The 27,723-nt window shown below is 35.3% G+C and overlaps 1 protein-coding gene across 7 annotated transcripts in view; it reads left to right on the forward strand.

The window, feature by feature from the left end:
• The window catches only part of MYO9A (myosin IXA), a 282,825-nt gene that overhangs the window by 50,019 nt on the left and 205,083 nt on the right, over positions 1-27,723 (forward strand). For all 7 annotated transcript variants that reach the window (XM_042941515.1, XM_042941514.1, XM_042941518.1 and 4 more), the window contains exons 3-7: positions 6,636-6,730; positions 13,146-13,208; positions 21,859-21,958; positions 23,444-23,500; positions 27,384-27,481. In XM_042941515.1, the coding sequence (XP_042797449.1) occupies positions 6,636-6,730; positions 13,146-13,208; positions 21,859-21,958; positions 23,444-23,500; positions 27,384-27,481 (413 nt within the window). The remainder of the gene's footprint in view (positions 1-6,635; positions 6,731-13,145; positions 13,209-21,858; positions 21,959-23,443; positions 23,501-27,383; positions 27,482-27,723) is intronic.

Below are 27,723 nucleotides of genomic sequence, written 5' to 3' on the forward strand. Positions count from 1 at the left end.
TATTTTTTAAAATTTATATCCAAGTTAGTTAGCATATAGTGCAACAGTGATTTCAGGGGTAGATTCCTTAATGTCCCTTACCCATTTAGCCCATCCCCCCTCCCACAACCCCTCCAGCAACCCTCAGTTTGTTCTCCATATTTATGAGTCTCTTATGTTTTGCCCCCTCCCTGTTTTTATATTAGTTTTGCTTCCCTTCCCTTATGTTCATCCGTTTTGTATCTTAAAGTCCTCATATGAGTGAAGTCATATGATGTTTGTCTTTCTCTGATTTTGCTTAGCATAATACTCTCTAGTTCTATCCACGTAGTTGCAAATGGCAAGATTTCATTCTTTTTGATTGCTGAGTAATACTCCATTGTATATATATACCACATCTTTATCCATTCATCAGTCAATGTGCACTTGGGCTCTTTCCATACTTTGGCTATTGTCGATAGTGCTGCTATAAACATGGGGGTGCCTGTGTCCCTTTGAAACAGCACACCTGTATCCCTTGGATAAATACCTAGTAGTGCAATTGCTGGGTCATAGGGTAGTTCTATTTTTAATTTTTTGAGGAACCTCCATACTGTTTTCCAGAGTGGCTGCACCGGTTTGCGTTCCCACCAGCAGTGCAAAAGAGATCCTCTTTCTCTGCATCCTTGCCAACATCTGTTGTTGCCCGAGTTGTTAATGTTAGCCATTCTGACAGGTGTGAGGTGGTATCTCATTGTGGTTTTGATTTGTATTTCCCTGATGATGAGTGATGTTGAGCATTTTTTCATGTGTTGGTTGGCCATCTGGATGTCTTCTTTGGAGAAGTGTTTATGCCTGTCTTTTGCCCATTTCTTCACTGGATTATTTGTTTTTTGGGTGTTGAGTTTGATAAGTTCTTTATAGATGTTGGTTACTAACCCTTTATCTGATATGTCGTTTGCAAATATCTTCTCCCATTCTGTCGGTTGCCTTTTAGTTTTGCTGATTGTTTCCTTCACTGTGCAGAAGCTTTTTATGTTGATAAGGTCCCAGTAGTTCATTTTTGCTTTTGTTTCCCTTGCCTCTGGAGATGTATTGAGTAAGAAGTTGTTGTGGCCACAAAGAGGTTTTTGCCTGCTTTCTCCTCAAGGATTTTGATGGCTTCCTGTCTAATGTTTAGGTCTTTGATCCATTTTGAGTTTGTTTTTGTGTATGGTGTAAGAAAGTGGTCCAGGTTCATTCTTCTGCATGTCACTGTCCAGTTTTCCCAGCACCACTTGCTGAAGAGACTGTCTTTATTCCATTGGATATTTTTTCCTGCTTCGTCAAAGATTAGTTGGCCATATGTTTGTGGGTCCATTTCTGGGTTCTCTGTTCTCTTCCACTGATCTGAGTGTCTGTTTTTGTGCCAGTAACACACTGTCTTGATGCTTACAGCTTTGTAATACAGCTTGAAGTCTGGGGTTGTGATGCCTCCTGCTTTGGTTTTCTTTTTCAAGATTGCTTTGGCTATTTGGGGTCTTTTGTGGTTCCATACAAGTTTTAGGATTGTTTGTTCTAGCTCTGTGAAGAATGCTGGTGTTATTTTGATAGGTATTGCATTGAATATGTAGATTGCTTTGGGTAGTGTTGACATTTTAGCAGTATTTGTTCTTCCTGTATATTGATGGATTTTTGATTGGTAAACCATTTTGGCATTCTGGGGATAAACACCAATTGTCATGATACATTATCCTTTAATGTATTGCTGGATTTGGTTTGCTAAAATTTTGTTTAGAATTACTGATATGTGGTCATGAGAAATATTGTTTTCTTTAATGCTTTTTTTTTTTTTTTAAATCAGGATGATTCTGGCCATATGGGAATGAGTTGGGGTGTTTTATATTTTTGGAAGAGTTTGTGTAGAACTTCTTTTTTCCTTCTACTATCAGTGTTAGGATTGATATGATGGAATCCAGGCCTGGTGTTTTCTTTGTAAGAAAGTTTTATGTATTTATGTATGTATGTAATTATCTATTTAGAGAGAGAGAGCAGGGAAGGGGGACAAAGGGAGCAAGAGAAAGAATCGTAAGCAGGCTCCACACTCAGCATAGGGCTCCATGCGGGTCTTGATCTCACAATCCTCGGATATATTGGAAATTCAACTTACTGAACCATTCAGGTACCCTGCAGTAAAGTTTTAAACAAAGTTTGAATTTTTAAAGTAGATACAGATCTACTTTGAACCTGTTTGTGTCTTTGCACCTGAAGTATGTCTCTTGGGGAAAGCATGGAGTTGGATCATTTAAAAAAAGAAACATCTTTTCTGCCAGTTACTTGCTTTTTGACTGGAATGTTTAAGCCATTTACAGTTAATGTAATTACTAATGTAGGATTTGTGTCTGCCATTTGATTTTTAAGGATTTGTGTCTGCCATTTGATTTTTAATAATTTTTTTAATGTTCTTGTATTCTTCCATTATTATCTTCTGTTATGTTAAGGAGATGTTTTCTAGCATACCATTTTAATTTTGTTATCACTTGTTTGTTTGTTTTAGCAGTATTCATGAGCATTCCAATTAACATAACAATTCAGTTTGGATTACTACCAACATGTGTTCTTTTTTTCTTCATATAGATTTGCTTTATTAAGTGTCCTTTCATTTCAGCTTATATTACTTCATTTAGTATTGCTTTGTAAGGACCATTTGCTGCCTAATGAATTCTTTTGGTTTTTGTTCATTTAAATATCTCAATTTCTCCTTTAATTTTTTTTTTTTTTTTTTTTTAACGTTTATTTATTTTTGAGACAGAGAGAGACAGAGCATGAACGGGGGAGGAGCAGAGAGAGAGGGAGACACAGAATCGGAAGCAGGCTCCAGGCTCTGGGCCATCAGCCCAGAGCCCGATGTGGGGCTCGAACTCACGGACCGTGAGATTGTGACCTAAGTTGAAGTCGGATGCTTAACCGACTGAGCCACCCAGGCGCCCCTCTCCTTTAATTTTTAAAGACGGTTTTATGGGACACAGAATTCTTGGTTGACCGGCTTGTCTCAGTGCTTTGAATATATAGCTCCACTCTCTTCTATTCTTGATGTTTTATTTGGAGAAATTCGATGTTATGCTTATTGAGGAACCTATATATGGTATGTGTTGCATCTCTCTCACTGCTTTTAAGAAACACTTTTTGTCATTCAACAGTTTGATCATTATTTGTCTAAGTACTTATTCTTCATACTTTGAATTTGTGAAGGTTGTTAGATATATAGATTAGTGTTTTTCATGAAATTTTGGAAGTTTTGGGCTATTCATTGTTAAAATATTGATTCTGTGTTTTCCTCTCTATCCTCTCCTTCTGGTGTTCCCATTATATACATATATTGGCATGTTTGATGGTGATCCACCCGTGTCTGAAGCTTGCTCTGTTCATTTCTTGTTTATCTCCCCCCTGCTATTCCTTAGGTATCATCTCAATTGATCAGTGTTCAAGTTTCGTGATTTCTTCTACTTGTTCATATCTCTACTTGAGCCTCTTCAGTGCATTTTTTATCTTAGTTAATTACTTTTCAGTACTGGAATTTTTATAATTTCTCTGCCTTCACTAATATTCTCTATTGTTAAGGCATCTTTGTCATATTTTCCTATAATTGTTTGCAAGTATTTAAAACAGTGATATAAAGTTTTGGCTTTGGAGGTCCAACATCTCGGCTTTTTCAGAGACAATTTCTGGTTATTATGTTTATAAAATTTTTTTGTGTCCCTACTTTCTTTCTTTTTTGCATGTCTTATAATGTTTTGGTGAAAAGTGGGCATTTTTATTAATACAATGTGGCAGTTTTGGAAATGGGGTATTTACCTCCTCCCAGGATTTGTGGTGGTTGTTTTGTTATTGCTGTTTGGTTGTCCATGACTTCTTTGAAATTAGTCTGTGAGGTCTGTTCTTTTTTTCTGTGAGGGCTTTACATTCTCTCTTCATTTAGCTTAGTGGTCAGGTAATAATTGGACAAAGATTTTAAAAAAATATCCTGAAGCAATAAGGTTTCCAGTTTTTGTGTGTGTGTGAAGTTCTTAAGTTGTTTGGTTACCTCATTTTTTGCCCCATTCTCCTATTTGTACCTTAGGCAGTTGCAGTGTTCTAATCAATTGCCTCTGATTGATTTTAACAAATATACATGGGTGAAAAGGCTGTTCCCTGTGAGTGCTTTCCAAGTCATTTCAAGTAAAGATAACCCTTTGAGTGAGGTTTTCCAGTGAAATACCATGTAGCTCAAATTCTGACAGTTACTTGTGGGATGGGGCTTTGGCTATAATTCTGTTTTGATCCTTCAATGGCTTTTAGGCTGCCTTTGAAACAGACTGTAATTATAGGGCATTGCTTTTCTCTTCAGCATGGAGCTAGGGAGAGGGAGATGGTAATTGGCTAAGTTAAAATGCCACAATGCCTTTTTTCTTACTGAGATTCATCTGTTTTCCCCTCAAAGGATTATTGCAAGCCTTTGGTTAATTTCTAGAGTTGTCAAAAAGTTGAAGTGGATAATTTTTTTGGTTTTATTTCTCATATGAAAAAGAGGATTTTCAGAGTTATCATTTCTCTGACCTTACTTTCAATGATCTTTTCAGGAGATTTAAGTAATAAAAAATTCTTTCTATATTTACCTTTCTGGTTACCATTTCTGCTGTTCTCCATTCCTTCCATATGTTGATCCATATTTGAATATGATATTTTCCTTTTGCATTAAGGACTTCCTTTAATGTTCCTTTTAATGTGGTTTGGCCTACGATGAGTATTTTCAGATTTAGATGTCAGAAATGGTCTTTCTTTGGCCTTTAAAATTAAAAGAATAACCTTATAGTAAAATTGTATGAATTTTAAAACCTGTTAATTTTTGTAACCATCTGTATACAATCTGAGTACCCATTACCTCTTGAAACTCCCTCACACTATTCTTTATCTTCAAACCCTCTGACTTCCCTCCAATACTCCCATAATCCGTGAAGACTACGTGTCCCCTGTTGTTGTTTTGAAAATGTCACAGAAATGGAATCACACGCTAAGTACAGTTTTGGGACTAGCTTCTCTCATTCAGCATTATGTCTTAAAGATTCATTCAAGTTGTTGAATATGTGAATTCAACCAGGGATTATTTCTTTTAAATTTAAATTTTAATAAATTTTATTGGGATGTAACTTAGAATAAAATGTAGCCATTTAAAATTTATACTTCAGTGATTTTTGATAAATGTGTATACACTTAACGTAACCATCATTATTACACAATGAAGCTGTAGAATATTTTCATTACTCCTTGTGCCCTTTTGTAGACATTGCCTAACCACACCCTCATTCCCAGACAACTCTGATCTTCTTCCCATTACTGTTTTGCCTTTTCTAAAATTTCATATTACAATATGTACTCTTGAGTCTGATTTCTTCTACGTGGCGTAATGTTTTGATATTCATCAGTGTTGAAGTATCATCTTTATTGCTGGGTAATATTCACTGCATTGTGTATACTTTGGTAACAATATATTCTTTTATAAATAGTACTATAACTTTATTTTAAGTTGATGTAATAACGTGCAATACATTATGTAGTGAAACCTTATTTCATTTATACTATTCCAAAATTGCGATTATTTTTTTTAAATGTTTATTTATTTTGAGAGAGAGAACACACGTGAGCAGGGGAGGGGCAAAGAGAGAGAGGCAGAGAGAGAATCCCAAGCAGGCTCTGTGCTGCCTCTGAGCTCAGAGCCCAGCATAGGGCTCTATCTCATGAACCATGAGATGATGATCTGAACTGAAATCAAGAGTGGCCACTTAACCGATTGAGCAATCTAGGCACCCCTGAAGTTGTAATTATTTTGATGTAATTATTCTGCTTCTATCTCCTTGTTATTTAATTTAGTAATATCTAAAAAATTATATATTGAAATATAGTAAGAAAGTTTCCTGGCTCTGGGATGTAAAAGTTAATTTTAAGGAGTGTTAAATCTTTATAATTAAAATTTATTTATTAAACTTAAAAAAAATAATTTATATAATTTATATATATAATATATATATTTATTATATATTATAATATATATATTATATATATAATTTATTTTTGAGAGAGCATGAGCTGGGGAGGGGTAGAGAGAGAGGGAGACAGAATTCGAAGCAGGCTCCAGGTTATCAGCACAGAGGCTGACATGGGGCTCAAACTCTTGGACTGTGAGATCTTGACCTGAGCCAAAGTCTGACAATTAGCCGACTGAGCCACCCAGGCACAATTAAGATTTATTTTACTGAAAAGCATAAAATACTTGTTTTTTCAAAAATTTTTTTCAACATGTATTTATTTTTGAGAGACAGAGCATGAATAGGGGAGGGGCAGAAAGAGAGGGAGACACAGAATGTGAAGCAGGCTCCAGGCTGTCAGCACAGAGCCTGACATGGGACTCAAACTTGTAAACCGTGAGACATGACCTGAGCTGCAGTTGGACACTTAACCAACTGAGCCACCCAGGTGCCACTCTTCCTACTTGGTTTTATTTCAACTATTAGTTTTTCTCTTTTACTTTACCTAAACCATAGGAGTCTGAAGTTAAAGAAAATTGCTTTTCTACTGTCTATTGCATTTTGTATCTTTGAGCTGACCTAAGTAAGATTTTCCATTTTTAAAATGAAATTAACAAGAACTATTTATTTTGACAGGCCTTTGGAAATGCAAAGACAGCTCATAATAACAATTCAAGTCGTTTTGGCAAGTTTATTCAAGTAAATTACCAAGAAACTGGCACTGTACTTGGGTAAGTAGCAGTAATAGGCTTTGGAGTATGTTTGTATTTTTACCATTGTCTCTTCATAATCCGTAGATTATTCATTTACTCTTAATGAGCATAGTGAAACTGGTGTCTACTAAGTTTTTTCTTCTAAACTTTTTTTTGTTTTGGAAAAGTTCAAGCCTGAGAAAAGTTCAAAGAATTATATACCTTTTTTTAAAAAAAATATAACTTATTGTCAAATTGGCTTACATACAGCACCCAGTGCTCATCCCAAGTGCCCTCCTCAATGCCCATTACCCATTTTCCCCTCTCCCCCACCTCCCCACCCACCCTCAGTTTGTTCTCTGTATTTTAGAGTCTCTTGTGGTGTGCCTCCCTCCCTCTGTGTTTGTAATATTTTTTTCCCCTTCCCTTCCCCCATGGTCTTCTGTTAAGTTTCTCAAGATCCATATATGAGTGAAAACATATGATACCTGTCATTCTCTGACTTACTTCTTTCACTCAGCATAATACCTTCCAGTTCCATCTACGTTGCTGCAAATGGCATGATTTCATTCTTTGTCATTAGCACTTACATATCCTTAATGTAGATTTATTAATTATCAACAATTTGCTGCATTTGTTTTATCTCAGTGTGTTATGCATACATTCATTTTTTAAAATTGTTTTTGAGTAAGTTGGGCATATAATTTGACCCCACACAGGAATCACAGCCACATTTTCCTATATAATACTTTTTAAGAAATTAAATATGTTACAATAACATTAAAAAAATTTTTTTGTAATGTTTGTTTATTTTTGAGAGAGAGAGAGAGAGCCAGAGTGCAAGCTGAGGAGGGACAGAGAGAGAGGGAGACACAGAATCCGAAGTAGGCTCCAGTCTCTGAGCTGTCAGCACAGAGTCTGATGTGGGGCTTGAACTCAGGAAATGTGAGATCATCACCTGAGCCGAAGTTGGACGCTTAACTGAGTGAGCCACCCAGGTGCCCCTCCAGTAACATTTCTTATATAGTGTGTAATCAGAGTACCTCTGGTTGTGTCAGCAATATACTTCCTAACTTTAAAATAACTAATAAGTTGGGGCGCCTGGGTGGCGCAGTCGGTTAAGCGTCCGACTTCAGCCAGGTCACAATCTCGCGGTCCGTGAGTTCGAGCCCCGCGTCAGACTCTGGGCTGATGGCTCGGAGCCTGGAGCCTGTTTCCGATTCTGTGTCTCCCTCTCTCTCTGCCCCTCCCCCGTTCATGCTCTGTCTCTCTCTGTCCCAAAAATAAATAAAAAACGTTGAAAAAAAAAAAAAAAAAAAAAAACTAATAAGCTTTATTTTTAGAGCAGTTTTAGGGTCACAGCAGAAATAAGTAAAAAGTACAGAGTTCCCATATACCTCTTTACTCTATCCTCCAGTTTCCCATGTTAAGAACATCTTGCATTGGTGTGTTCCATTTGTGTTGTATATTCTGTGGATTTTGACAATTGTATAAAGACATGTATTCACCATTACAGTATCATATGGAGTAGCTTTACTGCCCTAAAAATCCTGTGTGTTTTGCTTGTTCATCCCTTTTTACTCACTAACCTTTGGCAACCACTTATATTTTTATAGTACCCCTATGTTTTGCCTTTTTCAGAATGTCATATAGTTGGAATCATATAGTGTATGGTCTTTACAGTTTGGATTCTCTGCCTTAGTACTTAAAAAAAATTTTTTTTAAATGTTTATTTTTGAGAGAGAGACAGAGAGAGAGGGTGGAGCCGGGGGGGGGGGGTGGGCAGAGTGTGAGAGGGGGAGGAGCAGAGAGAGGAAGACACAGATTCCAAAGCAGGGTGTAGGCTCTGAGCTGTCAGCACAGAGCCTGACGCAGGGCTCAAACTCATGAACCTTGAGATCATGACTTGAGCCTAAGTCGGATGCTCAACTGACTGAGCCACCCAGGCACCCCCTTTGCCTTAGCACTTTGTATTAAAGTTTCTTCCACACCTTTCATGGCTTGATTTTATTGGGCTAATGTTAAATGTATGTATTAATTTGGAGATAATTGACATCTTGGGCTATTTAGAAATGCTTTTAAGTTTTTGTATTTCTTATTTATTCCTAAGTATTTTAATGTTTTGTTGTTATTAAAAGTGTGATTTTTCTCTTGCATTATATCTTCTAGTTGTTTGAAGATATATATGAAAGTTACTGATTTTTATATTCGTATCTTATTATCTTAGTTATTTTATTTTTTGCATTTTACTGTCATATCTCTTACCTTTTCTTGGTATATATGCAAAAATAGATATTTTTACCTTTTTTTCTGCTCTTACATCTTTAGTAATTTTCTCTCTTGTCTGATTCCAAGTAATTTTGTTTCAGACCTTTATATGAATGACTTTACTTTTTTCCACTAAGTAAAATACTGGTTTTAGGACATTTTATCACATTAATGGATTAGTATCAATTTAAATTTTCTGTGAGTGGTTTTCTGAGTAACAAAATGATATTGCATTTTATCAAATGCATTTTTCACATTTGTGGAGATTAGCATAATCTTCATTCTGAGATATATCAGTGTTATCATTATTTTCCTAATATTGAATCATTTTGTGTTCCTGGGAAAACAGTCCCACTTGGTCAGTACAAAAAGATACGTACACACACACTCACATACATACGTACACAAACATATTTTTGTAGACACATATAAATTGGTTCTATTCTGTTTTCTAGTTTTTATGAGTTTTGCGTCCATATTAATAAGTGAGATTGGTCTTTTTCTTTTTTAGGCTATTTTAATTATGCTTACTATTTTACTTATTTTGATTTTAAAATTTTGACCAAAACTATGTGCATTCTCCCCCTGCCAACAAAAACAAAACAAGAAGGATAAATCCTTCTTCAGTGATAAGTTTCATAACTTATTTCCTTTCTTATTAAAACTATGTTTCCAAAGGTACAGTTGGTACTTCTACTAATAAAAATGGGATGTAGTCAAGTTGTCAAGTTGTACTTTTCTAGTATTTATGATTGTGATGCAGGAGAGGTTGATAATAGGTACAGTAGTATGTATTGCTTTGTAACTTACAAAATATCATTATATATATTCATTGATTCTTAAGACAATTTCATGAAGTAGGAATGGCAGATGTTTATTTTCCCATTTTATGAATGAAATCCTGGCTCTTACATGTTAAGTGATTACCTAAAATGGTTAATCTTTTCTCTTACAACAGTGATGAACAAAAATCTTTATCTTGAGTAGTAAGTTAACAGATACATATTGAAAAAATTTTTTTTCATTTCAAAAATTTCTAACTCTTAGCAAATATGTGTTAAGCATTTTTCTTTCATTTTATCATTCATTGGGCAAACATTTATGGAATTCATTTCTATATGTGCCAAGTGTTGAGGACAAAAAAAAATATATACACTTGTCCTCTGCCATTAAAATTCTCATAGTCTTTTTGGGAAGACGTGTTTACATAAGAGGATTACAGTAAGTGAGGTAAGTACAGTGATTAAAGCACGCGTCTGGGAGAGTTCACAAAAAAGGATTTTTATCTTGGGTCTTGAAAAATTGCTAAGAAGAAAAAGTGGTAAATCACATTATTGATTGAGGAAATGAATGGAATCATAACAAGAGCTTGGTGTACTTGAGGAGCAAGTTCAGAGGCTATAATGGTCAATTGGTTTCAGATTCTGAATAAAGCTCCAATGTTTATAATTTATCCTTTTGACATTGGGAAGGAGATTTTAAAAATTTTATTATATAAAATGTCAAACATAGAAGTAAAGAGAATAGTAAAAGGAATGCCCATGCCATATATACTTCCATCTATTTTTTTCTTTTTCTATGCTGATGTATTTTAAAAAACAGTCCCAGGTAGATATAACATCAGTTTACCCATACATACTTTAGTATGAGCAACAGTGAATGAGGAATAAAATGAGTAGATCTTATTTTATAGGTAAATAACTCTCAGAGCAGTATAACTTATGGATTGGAGGGGAGGAAGGAGAGATGTCTAGGAGTATGTTGGTATAGCTGAAAGAGAGAGGCTTTTAGTTAAAATAGATCTGGTATCCAGTCATAGTTCTGCTGTTTACTAGCTGCATGATCTTAATATCTTTGAGCATCAGTTTCTCCACTTATGAAATAGGCAGTAATATTTGCCATGCAGAGTGGGTGTAAGGATTTCATATACTATGTAGAATCTAAAACACAAATGAGTAAACAGAAAGCAGATTTATAGCTATAAACACACAGAACAAATTGATGGTTGCCAGAGGGGAGGAGGATGGTGGAATGGGCAAAATGAGTGAAGGCTGCCAGTTATGATTGAATAAGTAAGTCATGGGAATAAAAGGCATTGCATAGGGAATATAGTCAATGATACTGTAGTAGTGAGGAACCGTAGCTACACTTGTGGTGAGCATAGTATAATGTATAAACTTGTTGAATCACTATGTTGTACACCTGAACACCTGAAACTAATGTAACATTGTCAACTAAATGTTGACATAGTCAAATAAAATAAAAGAATTTAACATACTAGTTTATGTTAGTTCCCTTTGTCCCATCTTATACAGATAAGACCCTGTTTTAGTAGTTTAGAGGTGATGATGTTTATTCAGAGGAAATGATGCATTTTAATTGCTGGTAGTGGTAGTGATAATGGGCTTACAAAGAAGGCACATTTGAGCTTCATTTTCATTTTCATTTCCATCCAATGGATGGAACCTATTGGATAGAGAGTGGGTATAGACTGTAGAATTAAAAGTGGAAAGAAGAGCATGAACAATGCAGTCAGGAGTGAATGGTGTGCTTGTGGAAATAACCTGTATGTGGGAGTGACTGAAATACTGAGCATGCAGTGGGAGGGAACTGATGGCAATAAAAGCTCCAAAGTCAGATTTTGACCCCACAGAGGTTTGTGCTAAGTAATTTGGATTTAGTAGGCTAAAGCTTTTAAATTTCAGACCATAGGAGCCTCTTTTGCAGTGGAAGCTTAACTAATTGCTTCAGTTTGGTAATAGGTATTGAAGACTTGAAGTGGTGGGGTACAGGCTGGATAAAGAGAATAACGTATCAGATGTTTATGTTTCAGTTTCTCATTACTTTTAGGATAAAATCCATTCTTCTGGCATATGGTATATTGGTTCTTCTTGATCCACTCCACTTGTCTGTCTCATTCTTTAGCCATGTTAACTAATTATCTTCCTTGATGTTAAGTACCCTCCTTTTATGCGTTTATACAGTGCAGTTCTCCTTGCCTTCTTCTGGTCAGTCTTTCAGATTTTAGAGTCATTTAGTCAGTCATCAAATAGTTTTTGTGAATGTTTACTATGTGCTGGGAACTCACCTCTATATGAATTGTTCCTTATGTAATTTTTTCCTTCTTGGATTGAGTCTTACCTATCTCTCTTGGTATATCCATAATATCGTGGTCATTGCTCTATAATAAACCCTATACCAACTCAGTATGATAGCTCCTTGTTTACATATTTCCTCCACTAGTTTGTAAGCCTCTTGAGAATAGATAGTACATCAGTATTTTCATATTTGAACAGTGCTTAGTACAGTGCCCAATTAATGAATACTTACTGAGTAAATAATAAATGAATAGATTCCAGAATGTGGTAGTAGCATGAGTATGTTAACAAATGTGTCTGAGCCTTATTTAGGCATCTGACGAAAGTATAATATCTGAAAGAATGTGCAGTGGCGTGGTATCTGGGTGGCTGAGTCAGTTAAGTGTCTGATGTCAGCTCAGGTCATGATTTCACGGTTCGTGAGTTCGAGCTCTGCATTGGGCTGTCTGCCGTCAGCACAGAGCCCGCTTTGGATCCTTGGTCTCCTCTCTTTCTGCCTACCCCCTTCCCTGCTCACACTCAAGTGCGTGTTCTATCTCTCTGTCTCTGTCTCTGTCTCTCAAAAAATAAACATTAAAAAAAACACAAAGGGTTGCCTGGGTGGCTCAGTCAGTTAAGCATCCCGACTCCTGGTTTGGGCTCCCGTCATGATCTCACATTGGTGAGTTCGAGCCCCATATCAGACTCCATGCTGAGAATGTGGAGCCTGCTTCAGATTCTCTTTCTCTGCCCTTCCCTTGCTCATGCTCTCTCTCTCTCTCTCAAAATAAATAAACTTTAAAATATTTTGAAAAGAATGTGTAGTGGTATATGAACCTGGAAAGAAAGTCTATGCCATGGGTGGGTCTTCTGTGCCATGTTTTGAACTTGTGACTTTATTTTGATTTATTGACTCCCCTCTGCCGAAGACTTAACGAGTTTATGAATTTAACGCAGATAACATTGCCAGCATTTATAAAACAGTTGTAATGGTAAATGTACTAAAATGATATGGATAGTATTCTTTGTACTTTTGCATCTTCTATGAAACAGTATTTATCTACCTTAAGCTTTATTGTTTATATCAACCAATTTTATTTTTCTTCTAGTGCCTATGTTGAAAAATATCTACTGGAGAAGTCCAGACTCGTTTATCAAGAGCATAATGAACGGTACAGATTTTTATTAGTATAATTTAATTAAGTTAACATTTGTATTATGCGGATCAACTTTTAGGATGTTTGTATATTATGACTTTTAATTCAGTTTATACTGTGTAATCCCTTTATGTATAATTGCTGTTACTATCACTGGCAGAACATTGCACTTTTTCAGAGGCTGCTAGGAGTTGTTTTTAACGGGTACAAGCATACCTTGTTTTATTGCACTTCATAGATACTGTGATTTTTACAAATATGTGGCAACCCTGTGTTGAGCAAGTCTTTTGGCACCATTTTCCCAATAGCATTTGATCACTTTGTATCTCTGTCTCAAATTTTGGTAATTCTTGGAATATTTCAAACTCTTACATTGTTATTATATTTGTTACCATGATCTGTGATCCATGATTACAACTAGCTGAAAGCTTGGATGATGGTTAGCATTTTTTTTTTTTTTAAGCAATGCAGTGCTTTTAAATTAAGGTATGTACATTGTTTTTTAGACATAATGCTATTGCATACTGAAAAGACTATAGTGTAGTGTAAACATAACTGTTATATGTACTGGGAAACAAAAAAAAAATTATTTGCCTCATGTTATTTTGATATTTGCTTTATTGTATGTAGTGGTCTGGAACTGAAACCCACAAACAATTATCTTCAAGATGTGCCTGCACGTGGAGCTGTTGCCCTTTCTAAATTCTAGGCAAACTGTCCAAACAGGAAAACAGTGGTATCTCAGATTATTGCTTTTTGTGAGCATTGTGCCTTTGGGCTTTTCCCCATGTCTTAGTGTTCTATTTCTAATTTGAGAAAATTTTTAATAAGGCACTTAATTTTGTTATAATATATGAAGTATACGGGCCTTCAGAGATGATATCTGTAACTTTGTACGGATGAAGAAACCAAATGTCAGGGGAAAGAAAGACCCCAAATGTAAGAGCAGTAAATAATTTGCTTCATGCTACAATGAGCCAAAATAAAGTTAAGAATCAGAGTTTGAAGTTAAAGAGACCTACATTCAGGGGCACCTGGGTGGCTCAGTCGGTTAAGCATCTGACTTCAGCCCAGGTCATGATCTCACAGTTCGTGAGTTAGAGCCCCGCGTTGGGCTCTGTGCTGACAGTTCAGAGCCTGGAGCCTGCTTCAGATTCTGTTTCTCCCTCTCTCTCTCTCTCTGCTCCTCCTCTACTCATGCTCTGTCCCCCTTCTCTTTCAAAAATAAATAAACATAAAAAAAAAAAAGAGGCCTACATTCGAATATTGACTATGCCTTTGGCATCTGTTTCTTTGATATTTATTCCCATTATACAGATAGAAGACAAGAGTTATTTGGAGGAGTAAATGAAATAACATTTATAAAGTGTTTAGGAGCAGCTTGGTGGCTAAGTCAGTTGAGCGTCTGACTCTTGATTTTGGCTCAGGTCATGATCCCAGGGTTGTGGTATTGAGCCCTGCATCAGGCTCCGTGCTGAGCATGGAGCCTGCTTGGGTTCTTTCTCTCTCTCTATCCCTCACTTGAGCTTGCTGTCTCTCTAAAAGTAAAAATAGGGGCGTGTGGGTGGCTCAGTCAGTTGAACGTCCGACTTCACCTCAGGTCATGATCTCATGGTTCCTGAGTTCAAGCCCCACATCTGGCTCACTGCTGTCAATGCAGAGCCTGCTTCAGATCCTCTGTATACCTCTCTCTGCCCCTCTGCCACTCTCTCAAAAATAAATAAATGAAACATAAAATAAAATAATTAAAAAAAATTTAAAAAGTAAAGTGCTTAGTGTGGTCCTTATATATAATTAAAGTTCAGTAATTAATAGCTAAAATTATTGTAATGAATACCTTCCAGGTTAGGACTAGAACTCAAGACTGTTAATTTTTCTGTGGCTAGCAGATGAGGAAATTTAAATTAGAAGTTTTTTGAAATGAGGGGAAGGGAGTTTTAGGAAGGGAATAGCTTCATAAAGATTTGTAGAGCTAAAAGATACTGCCATGAGAAGATTATTAGTAACTTTTTCTAACACATTTTAATGGAATGGTAGGGATATAGCATGGTTTCAACAATGGGAGGGAGATAAATAAGATCCAGAGTTTATAAACTAATTCACTATTATTTTTCTGGATTCTATTTGTGGATAGATGTATAATCTTTATTATGTGTTGCTGCGTTTGGGTTGCTAGTATTTTGTTGAGGATTTTTTTACGTCTGTATTCATAAGGGATATTGCTGTAAGTTTTTTTGTTTTTCTCCTGATGTCTTTGGTTTTGGTATCAAGATAATACTGTGTCATAAAATGAGATGGGAAAAGTTTGGGAAGGATTGGGTTAATACTGTTTTAAATGATTGGTAGAATTTACTAGCGAAGCCATCTGGTTCTGGGGTTTTGGGGGAAGTTTTGATTATTAATTCAAACACTTTAGTTATTATAAGTCTCTGTAGATTTTTTGTTTCCGTTTTAGCCAGGTTTTAAGGTTTTTATCTGTCAAGGAATTTGTCTGTTTCATTTAGTTCATCTAATTTGTTGACAAAAAAAAATTATAGTATTCCCTCATAATATTTTTTATTTCTAAAAGACTAGTAATAATGTTTCCCCTTTTCTTCTTGAATTTGAGGTTTACTCCTATCTTTGTTTGGGCTGCTATAATAAAATACCTCAACGTGGGAAGGTTATAAACAATAGGAATTTATTTCTTAGAGTTCTGGAAGCTGAGAAGTCAATGATCAAGGTGACAGCATGGTTGCATTCTGGTTAGAGTTCTTCCTGGTTCATTACTCATACCTTCTTGCTTGGTCCTCATGTGGTGGAATGGGATAGGGAACTCTGTAGGACCTCTTTTATAACATTACTAATCCCATTCATTAGGGCTCTACCTGTCATGACCTAATCAACCCCAAAGGCCCTACTTCCTAATACCATTACCTTTTGGGGTTAAGATTTCAAGATAGGACTTTGAGGCGCACACATTCAGACCATAGCAATCTCCCCCACCTTTTGGGTCAGTTTAGATAAGAGTTTGTCAATCTTGTTGATTTTTTGAAAGGACCAAGTTTTGGTTGATTTTTCTCAGTTTCCTGTTGCCTATTTTATTTCCCTTCTCATGCTTATCACTTTGTTCTGCTTGCTTTGGATTCATTTGCTCCTCTTTAAATTAAAAAAAAAATTTTTTTAAGCTTCTTAAGGTGAATGGTTAGATTTGAGTTCTTTCTTCTGTTTTAATATGGGTTTACAGCTAGCTATAAAGACCCACTGAACATTGCTTCAGTGGTTCCCATGTTTTGGCATGTTGTATTTTTGTTTTCATGCATCTCGGTGTATTTTCTAATTTCCTATGTGATTTCTTCTTTGAACCCATTGTGATGTAGGAGTGTGTTTGTGAATTTCCTTCTGTATTTTTGAATTTTGGAAATTTGTTATTGGTTTTTGATTTCATTGTAAGGTCGTTAGAGAACATAGTTTGTATGATTTCAGTTTCCTTACGTTTAAACTTTATTAAAAATTTTTTTAAGGTTTTTTATTTTTAAGAGACAGAAACAGCACGAGTGGGGGAGGGACAGAGCGAGGAGACACAGAATCCTAAGTAGGCTTCAGGCACAGAGCATGATGTGGGGCTCAAACTCACAAGGTGCAAGATCATGACCTGAGCTGAAGTCGGACGCTTAACTGACTGAGCCACCCAGGCACCCCTATTTAAACTTTATTTATTTATTTTGAGAGAGAGAAAGAGAGGGAGGGAGAGAGACAGAATCCTAAACGGGCTTTGCATTGTCAGCGCAGAGCCTGATGTGGGGGGCTCAAACTCATGAACTGTGAGATCATGACCTGAGCCAGAATCAAGAGTCAGACACTTAATGAGCCACCCAGATGCTACAGTCCCCTTACATTTATTGAGACTTGTTTTATAGTGTAACATTTTTTTTTTTTAAGTTTATTTATCTTAGAGAGAGTGAGTGCACAAGCACGCTTGGGCACAGAAACAGGGAAGAGCAGAGAAAGCGGGAGACACAGAATCTGAAGCAGGCTTCAGGCTCCAATCTGGCAGTACAGAGCCTGACCTGGAGCTTGAACTCACAAACTGTGAGATCATGATCTGAGCCGAAGTTGGACACTTTAACTGACTGAGCCACCCAGGCACCCCAGATAGTCTAACATTTTCTAACCTGGAGAATGTTTCATGGGTAATTATCCTGCTGTTGTTAGATGGAGTATTCTATAGATGGCTGTTAGGTCTGGTTGGTTGTTAGTATTTTTCAAGTTTTCTTTTTCCTTGTTGATCTTTTGTCTTGTTCTGTTTATTATTGAAAGTGAGATGTTGGAATATCTCAGTACTATGTTGAATTGTTTTTTTTTTTTTTCCTCTTTTTTCAGTTCTTTCAGTTTTTGCTTTATGTATTTTGAAGCTTGTTTTTATATGTATTTATATTTAGAATTGTTACATCTTTTTGACCAATTGACCCTTTTGTCACTATAAAATGTCCTTTGCAGCTAGTAATAATTTTTGTCTTAAGGTCTATTGTATCAGATGTTAATATAGACATTTCAGCTTTCTTTCACTTATTTTTTTTGCATGGTATTTTTTCCATCCTTTTTACTTTAAGCCTTTTTGTATCTTTTAATCTATAGTGTGTCGGTTGTAGATAGCATATAGTTGATTTTACTCATCTTTGGACTCGAGTGTTTAATTAATTTATACTTAATATAATTGCTAAGATAGGATTTATGAATGTTATTTTGCTATTTGTTTTATATATTTTTATGATGTTTTAGTTCTTCTATTCTCCAGTTACTGCTGTGTTTTGGATAAATAGATGTTTTCTGTGTACTGTTGGCATCTCTTATTACATATTTCTTAAGTTATTTTATTTAAAAAAAATTTTTTTTACATTTATTTATTTTTGAGAGACAGAGAGAGAGAGAGAGCACAAGTTGGGGAGTGGCAGAGAGAGAAGGAGACACAGAATCCAAAGTAGGCTCTAGGCTCTGAGCTGTCAGCACAGAGCCTGACGTGGGGTCTGAACTCATGAACCGTGAGATCATGACCTGAGCCGAAGTTGGATGCCCAACCGACTGAGCCACCCAGGCGCCCCTTAAGTTATTTTCTTAATGCTTCCCCTGGCAATTACAGTTAACATTTTATCAATCTTCTTTGGAGTAATAACTTAATTTTGATAATGCACAAATAACTTTGCTCCTGTGTAGCTCTGTTCCTTTCCCTCTCCTTTGTACTATTATTATCATATAAATTACATCTTTATAATGGTAGATCCATCAATACAGATTGGTCATTGTTTTTTGGCTGGTGTCTTTGAGATCTAATAGGTGGGAAAAGAGTTACAGACAAAAACCTTAAATACATGCTATCTTTTATATTTACTTACATAGTTGCCTTTACTAGTGCTGTTTATTTCTTCACATTTAATTGAAAATTGTCTGGTCTCCTTTCATTTCAGCTAGAAAAAGGCCCTGTAGCATTTCTTATGGGACCCATCTGCTAGCTATAAAGTCTCTTAATTTTTGTTTATCTGGGACTATCCTAACATCTCCTTTATTTTTGTAGGATAGTTTTGTTGGACATATAATTTTTGATTGGTAGTGTTTTTAGTCTCAGTACTTAAAAGTGTGTTATTCTTCTGGTGCCATGGTTCCTGATGAGAAATCTTTTATTAGGATTCCTTGATTAGCATATCTTCTCATGGTGCTTTGAAAATTTGTCTTTGTGTTTAAATAGTTTTAATTTGTCTAAATGTTAATCTCTTCAAGTTTTTTTCCCTGGAGTTTGTTGAGTTTCTTGGATGTGCAGTTGTTTTTTCATCACATTTGGAGAGTTTTTGATCATTAGTTTATCAGATATTCTTTTTGCTCTTTTCCTCTCTTTTTGGGACTCCTATTATGCGTGTGTTGGTGTCTGCTTAATGGTGTCCCACAGATATCTGAAGCTCTGTTCAATTTTCTTCATTAATTTTTCTTTCTCTTTAGACTAGTTTCAAATGACCTGTCTTCAGGTTCACTGATGCCTTCTGCCCACTCAGGTCTGCTGTTGAGTGCTTTTAAGTAGTTTTTCATTTTAGTTATTATATTTTTCAATTCCAATTCCTTTTTGATTATTTTTTTAAGTTCTATATATTTATTGATAGGCTCTATTTGATGAGACACTATTCTACTTTCCTTTAGTTCTTTCACATGGTTTCCTTCAGTTCTTGGAACGTATTTAAAATAGTTGATTAAAAATCTTGTGTACCAAGGCTTCCTCAAGGACTGTTATTATTGATTGTGTTTTTTCTTTTGTATGTGCTATACTTTGTTTCTTTACATGCCTCATACATTTATTTGAAAATTGGACATTTCAAATAATAATTGGACATTTAAAATAATTGTGTGGCAGCTCTCGAAATGAGATTCTCCTGTTCCTACTGTTTGTGGTTGTTTTTATGTTTGTATCGTGACTTTTTGAACTAATTTCATGAAGTCTCTAAGTGTGGCCATTCAAGTATCTGCTTGGTTAGCTTAGTTGTCAGCTAGTGATTTGATTAAATGCTTAGAAACTGTAAATCTCTTAGTCTTTGCCTCAGGGAATTCTGTTTGTATTGATTCGTTCCTTTAATACTCAGGCATTTTTTTTTTTTTTTGATATCAAAATAGATTTTATTTTTTTATTTTAATTTTTTAAAATTAATTTTTTAAAATTTACATCCAAATTAGCATATAGTGCAACAATGATTTCAGGAGTAGATTCCTTAATGCCCCTTACCCATTTAGCCCATCCCCCCTCCCACAACCCCTCCAGTAACCCTCAGTTTGTTCTCCATATTTATGAGTCTCATCTGTTTTGTCCCGCTCCCTGTTTTTATATTATTTTTGTTTCCTTTCCCTTGTGTTCATCTGTTTTGTCTCTTAAAGTCCTCATATGAGTGAAGCCATATGATTTTTGTCTTTCTCTGACTCACTAATTTCACTTAGCATAATACCCTCTAGTTCCATCCACATAGTTGCAAATGGCAAGATTTCATTCTTTTTGATTGCCGACTAATACTTCATTGTGTATATATATACCACATCTTCTTTATCCATTCATCCATCGATGGACATTTGGGCTCTTTCCATACTTTGGCTATTGTCGATAGTGCTGCTATAAACATGGGGGTGGCATGTGTCCCTTTGAAACAGCACACCTGTATCCCTTGGATAAATGCCTGGTAGTGCAATTGCTGGGTCATAGGGTAGTTCTATTTTTAGTTTTTTTGAGGAACCTCCATACTGTTTTCCAGAGTGGCTGCACCAATTTGCATTCCCACCAGCAGTGCAAAAGAGATCCTCTTTCTCCACATCCTCGCCAACATCTGTTATTACCTGAGTTGTTAATGTTAGCCATTCTGACAGGTGTGAGGTGGTATCTCATTGTGGTTTTGATTTGTATTTTCCTGATGATGTACACTCAGGCATTTTATAATTCTGCCTTTGCCGTTACTTCCTGCATGTGTATCCCTTCAAGGTTAGCCAGAGGTGAGAGTTCAGTACCCTCTTTGGTCTTTGCCAAGAAGACATGAAGCCCTGGGCATGTGCACAGCCTTACGTATGTGCATGGCCTTCTCGATTCCTAGGAATGTAGAATTAGAATTAGAATATAGAATTAGAATATTAGAATATAGAATTAATTCCAATTTTAATTGGAATTAAAAGCTGGTGTGGAGATCATATTTCCCTTTAAATTTTTGTTAACCTGTTGTTTGTCCCAGCATTTATTCATTGTTTAATGTAGCTGATATGTTTCAAAAAATTGCCTATAATTTTCTACCAATGCCCCTGGGGAAAAGGTTTTCACACTGGGCTAAGTGTGAGTAATGTCAATAAAGGCAGTTTTGAACTGTCTGGCTTCTTCCAGGGAACCACCAGATAGTTTAAATAATGATATTTCTCAGAGAATGAGGCTTTTCAATGAGCTCTAACTCTGTTCTGCTCTCTTTTGAAAGCTGCCAGGCTATTGGTGTCCATCACCATTATAAGCTAGTGGTTTTGAAGGCTACCATGGATCTGGTGAACAGGAGATGGAATAGGGCAAGTTAAAAGGCTACAAAGGTTGGATTTTTTACTGAGATTGGGCTGTTTTTCTTATGTAAACACTCCTTGGATTGCTTTAAGCTTTGAGGTATTTTCTAGAGTTCTGAAAAAGTTGATTCTGACAAATTTGCCAGTTTTCTAATTGGTTTTATGAAGGAGAGAATTTTCAGGTCTTAACCTTTGCCATATAGCTGCCTTCACCCCTCTCTTTTGAATTTAGCATCCAAAACATCATTTATTTTGTAATACTTAAAATATTGAACTTACCACTTTTGCATTAAAAAATGAGGCAAAGTCCAGGGCGCCTGGATGGCTCAGTCAGTTAAGCGGCCGACTTCGGCTCAGGTCATGATCTGACAGTTAGTGAGTTTGAGCCCTGCATCAGGCTCTGTGCTGACAGCTCGGAACCTAGAACCTGCTTCAGATTGTCTCCTTTCTCTCTGCTCCTTCCCCGCTTTCATTCTGTCTCTCTCTCTCTAAAAAATAAATAAACACTAAAAAAATTTTTTTAAAAATGAGGCAAAGTTGAAACATTTTATTAACATTTGCTCTTTTTTTCTGATAAATGACGACTATAGATCATGTCCATTCTAAAGCCATACTCTGTTTCCAACAGGAATTATCATGTATTTTATTACCTCCTGGCAGGAGCAAATGAAGAAGAAAGATTAGCATTCCATCTTAAACGACCGGAAGAGTATCATTATCTAAATCAGGTGAGGATTCATGAAAAGTATTTTGAATGTTGGGCATTATTAAATTTTAGCTCTTGAGAAAAGTTTTCTTCTTAATACTTTGTTCTCTGAACCTGGTAATAGACATTAACTAGCATTTTCATACATGCTGTCTAAAAGTTTATGTGATGCGCTTCTCAAATTTAAAAATTATTATTATTTTCAGTTGTAAGAAGTTAGTTATATGTGTGCCCTTTGCTTTTTGTGAGACTCTTTCAGAGAATAATAAACTGTTTATATACATACTTACACCTTAATAAAATGGGTTGGTCTTTTCCAAGTTGGTAAATCACTTGATTTACCTTTTATTGACAAGAGCATGCTAAATGTCACTAATAATTAATGTTTGTCCTTTGCATGGGATTACTTGAAACTTTTTTGTATGTTTTGAAGTCTAATACATATGCCTCTTTGCATGATATTAAGCTACTAACTTAAAGTATGATTTTTTTTTAATTTAGTGAATGATCCTATTTAGTATGAAATTCATCAAAAAGAATGACTTACAGAATTTGTATCTTTCTCTGAAACTCAAAAATTCACCCCTAATTAGGGAGTAATTTCTCCCAGTTTTTCATTACAGTAGTTTCTCCAATTTTATTACTTCTCATATTAACAAAAATCCTAGAACCAAAATCAATGAAATTGGTATGACAGTAGATCACTTAACAGAAAGACATTCCTTGTTTTTTTGGATCAAGACAAGATGTAATATCCTTGGAAATAAATGTCTTTATGGTAATTTAAAAAATGTTTGTGGAGCTTTTGTAAAGAAATTGACATTTGATGATAGTTTGTAGTAAGGTTATGAAATGAGTATCCTAGACTTTTCCCAAGATACACAGCATGCTGTGTAATGATACTTCTTAGTTTTGAAACTACCTATTTTATATAAGCTAATATAGCTTTGTTATCAAATATATCAATTTCAAGATGATTTAAAATTTCACTTCTTGATATAAATACTAAACATTTCCACTGTATAAAAATTAAGTAGATTTAAAAAGTTACTGATTTAGCTTCTGACCTTTTTCTTTTCCCTGTTTAAACAATTTGCATATATTTGGGTGATTAAATATTTTCTTTTTAAAAACTAATAATTACCCATAAATGAGCTGATAGTATTATAGAAACCCAGAGCTTATTAATTCTTCTTCCAGATTTTTTTTTTTATCGGTGTCCATACCACACATATTCTTGTCCTAAAGGGGTCAGTATTCATAGAATGTAAGATTGATCAATTAATACAAATCTCAGAGTTGCTGGACAACAGCATGTATGGATTCGTTGTAATGATATATGATCTCCCAGAATCTGAATGTTCACCTAGTTGTTTCTTGTTTTATGCTGCTACACAAAATAACTTTCTTTGGGTAGCAGCAGTGGTAACTGAATATTATTTCTAAGAGATAATTAGAGAAGAGTAATAACCATTACTTCTACCTAACTAATCTGCCTTACTTTCAGATAACAAAGAAACCCCTCAGACAGAGCTGGGATGATTATTGCTATGACTCTGAGCCGGTCAGTACAAGTACCTAAATATTCTGTGTTCCTGTTAAAGGACCCTCACTCACCTTGCTCATTTGCATCTATCTCATGACTTAGAAAGAAAATCAGCTGAAATACAAAGACTCTAGGAAAGAAGAGAAATTAATGTTTAATTTCTTTGAATTGATTTATTTGTATGTGTATAGTGTGTGGATTAAAAACCAGTCAATTTACTTTTTAAAACTTTATTCTTTTGCTGCTCATGTTTAGTCTATATTTATTTTGACAATAAATTGATTTGCATTCCTGATTTCAACATTGATGTGGATTCTTATGAACTACAGGGTGTTTTTCCTTGAGATATATTTTTTCAGTATTTTTTTTAGTGATTTCATTACTCACATGTTGTGAGTAGTATGTATTGTTTATTTTAAAAAGTTATAGTCTTCCTGTTTTATGTGTCAGTTAACAGTCTTTTCACATGATGGATGCATGTACATTTTTCTTTGAATTTTTTTTAATAGCAAGAGAGGCTATCATTTTCCAAATATTAAGAATTGAAATTCTTATAAATAAGATAAATAATATGTTTAAATTAAGTGATTTAAGGGCATATATGATGTAGGGCATATATGATGTATGATTTAAGGGCATAAAATGAGTAGGTAAATTTAATTTTATTTGTTACATTTTATAAAGGCAAGTTTGTAATTATAAAGAGAACATAAAAAATCTTTTTCCTGACATTCCCTTTGTAATGAGGTCAGATATAAAAGGCTGAGAATCTGCACTCGTCTATATCTATTAACTAATGAACTAATTTATTAACTATTCCTTCTGGAAACATATCTTTGTCCTTGCTTTAAATAACCATGACTTTAATTTTCACTGCATGTGTTTACAACCTCCAGTAATTATACAACTGTTTCAGAGAGTTGGGAAGGATCAGGAATTATGGACATTAATTTTTTCCTTCATACAAAGTTTAATTGCATTACCTTTTCATTATATATCAATTAATTTATGGTTTCAGATTTAACATTATGGAAAATTAAATTTAGACATTTAAATTTATAGATTCTGATAAATTTTAGTAGGAAAAATTATGCTGTTTTGCCACTCTTGAGAAGTTTCCACCTTTCACCTATTACATCAAGTGACTGATCTGTTGGGAAGTAGGTAGGAGACTGGTAGACTCATATAGTAAATGTAAGACTTGATTGCCTGTAAAGAGCTTATTGTGACGTTATGAACTGATCTGCTGTTATTTAGTCTGAGTCATGCTTCGGGATTTGGGCTCTGAAGCAGACAGACTTGCCTTGATGACTGGCTTACCCATTTACTAGATTTGAGAACCTGAGCAGGTCACGTAACTCTTTTGTTTCCATCGTCTGTCTAAAGGGATAACAATGTTCTTTAACTTTTGTGAGTATTAAATTAGTGCAGGAGTGCCTGGGTGTTTCAGTTGGTTGAGCGTCCAACTTTGGCTCAGGTCGTGATCTTGTGATCTGTGAGTTCGAGCCCTGCGTCAGGCTCTGTGCTGACAGCTCAAAACCTGGAGCCTGCTTCCGATTCTGTCCCTCTCTCTCTGCCCCTCCCCTGCTCACACTCTGTCTCTCTCTCCCTCTGAAAAATAAACATTAAAAAAAATTAAGAAATAAATAAATTAGTGCATCTAATAAACAGCTTGATAGAGTGCTTATTAGTACTTCATAAATGTACAGTACATGTTCCCAATGTTGCTGCCACCTTTGAGATCATCATTATCTCCATCTTTTCTTTTTAGAATTTTATACCCAAATTCTTCTACTCCTTTTATACCTTTCTTTTTTTTTTTAATTTTTTTTTAATGTTTATTTATTTTTGAGACAGAGAGAGACAGAGCATGAACAGGGGAGGGTCAGAGAGAGAGGGAGACACAGAATCTGAAACAGGCTCCAGGCTCTGAGCTGTCAGCACAGAGCCCGACGCAGGGCCCGAACTCACGGACCGTGAGATCATGACCTGAGCCGGAGTCGGACGTTTAACTGAGCCACCCAGGCGCCCCTATCCTTTTATACCTTTCCTCACTAGCCTGTTGCTGATGTTTTCAGTCTATTATAGTTTGAATAATTTCTGTTGCTTTTTCTTACAAGTTAATTGATGAAAGCAAGCAGTCAATCTGAGAATCTTTTGGTTTATCTTCCTAGCCCTCCTCAGAGTATATTTGGGGCCAAACTAAACTTTGTGTCCCTCTGAGTTATGAGAACTTATGTGACTTAGCATTATAAGAAGAGAGATGTTTTTTTTTTTTTTAAATGTCTTATTTATTTTTGAGAGAGCGCGAGTGGGGCAGGGGCAGAGAGGGAGGGAGACGGAGGACCCAAGGCGGGGCTCTGTGCTGACAGCAGTGAGGCCGATGTGGGGCTCCAACTGGCAGAATCATGAAATCATGACCTGAGCTGAAGCTGGACACTCAACTGACTGAGCCACCCAGGTGTCCCGAGAAGAGAGGATTGTTAAGGATTGTTTTGTAATGTGTTCTGTATTATCATACATGTAATGGAGTAGTACAAATGATCCTGAGGAGAACTGTGATGAGAAAATTGCTTTTAACAAGGGACCAGTTGTTGCCCATTTTATGTTGGTTTAATTCCTATTAAGAGGTATCTTATTAAATAAGCTCAAGCAACTGGTGTTGCATGAGGGAGTGCAGAGGATTTAGAACTGGATAGATTTTCATTTGGCCACTCCTGTCATTTAGGTGAATTATTTAATCTCTGAGCCTGTTTTCTTCCCAATTGAATGTATATACCCCTAATTGCCTCCTTGTGTTTATATTTTAAACTATATCTAGTTTAACTCATTCTTACAGGGTTGAAAGGGTATACATGCTAGATACTTGATAGTCTAAAAATAATAAATGAGTACTTTCTCAAAAAGGAATATTTCATCTAATTCAGTACTTGTTCAGTAATTCACTGACTATATATTTACCTTAATGATTATCCACTTTTTTCTTGGCACTGACTTGATGCTAGAGATCTTCAGTGAATAAAACAGATTAACAGTTAATGCATGTATTGAGAACTTGATGCAACCTTCTACAGTATCTTCAAAAAGTAAATATGTGTGAGGAGGTGTTTGAAAATGTAGGTGTAAGGGAATGTGAGCAAAAACAGTAAAGGGCTCTAAAAACCTATTTGTTATTTTAAAGATACAGATTATGTATATGTTTGACTTTTTTGGTAACTGAAATGCAAGGATTACCCGACAAAAGTAGTATTTTTTTATTTGGTAGTTCACAGCTATTTTTATGCACTAATATGTATTCTTTGCACATTTTTAATTTTCACGTATACTTTTTTTGCTGATTGATAATCACATTTATATTATTTCATTAGGAACTATTTTTATATCTAATACTGATATAAACATCTTTATATAAAACTAGGCTTCATTTCTCAACTAAATTACTGCCTCTTCTAAAATTTATTTTTGTGTCTCAGGATCTTGTTTAGCATCTTGCATAGGGATAGGTATTTATTAAATATTTGTTGATTAAATAACATTTGTTTGTGGAATTGAGCTCTCTTAAATGCTTCGGATCTTCAGGACTCTTCACCATTCAAAATCAAACTTGGTATCAGAACATTTTATATTGCTAGCTCTTTATCTTAAGTTGCTTTGAGATCCTTGTCTTGGTGATTTGTGAAAGGAAGAAAAAAAGGTGACTTAATTGTTATTTTGGTAGGTATGTGTTGAGTTTGCAAACCTGTCATAAGAGTTCTAATGAATTTGGCTGTGTCTAAATATTTCACCAGCTCTAATTTTTATACACAGGTATACTTACCTAAGTTACTATTATTTCTGAGTGGCCTACCTTATATTTCAATAGGTAATCTTGATTTCTTCCCCTTTTTTCTTTAATAAGCAGGATTGCTTCTCCGTAGAGGGGGAAGATTTGAGGCATGACTTTGAACGCTTACAACTGGCCATGGAAATGGTAGGATTTCTTCCCAAGACACGAAGACAGTGAGTTTATTTATTGTACTCTATACCATTGGTAGAGAACAAATCACAATGTATGGTTAAGAAGTTCCTCTTCCTTGGTCCTTTGAAAGAATTTTCTAATGGATATTGCTGAGCTAGTGCTTCCTTCTCCCTTGTTAAGCATTACTTAAAAGACCTGTTATGAATTGCTTTTTTAATTATAAATTCTTTGAAAATCTCTTAAAAGTTGGAGCTCTTCTTCCTGTAAAATGTGCATCCATAAA

This window comes from Panthera leo, chromosome B3 (genome assembly GCF_018350215.1).
Source record: "Panthera leo isolate Ple1 chromosome B3, P.leo_Ple1_pat1.1, whole genome shotgun sequence".
Classification (NCBI taxonomy): Eukaryota; Metazoa; Chordata; class Mammalia; order Carnivora; family Felidae; genus Panthera; species Panthera leo.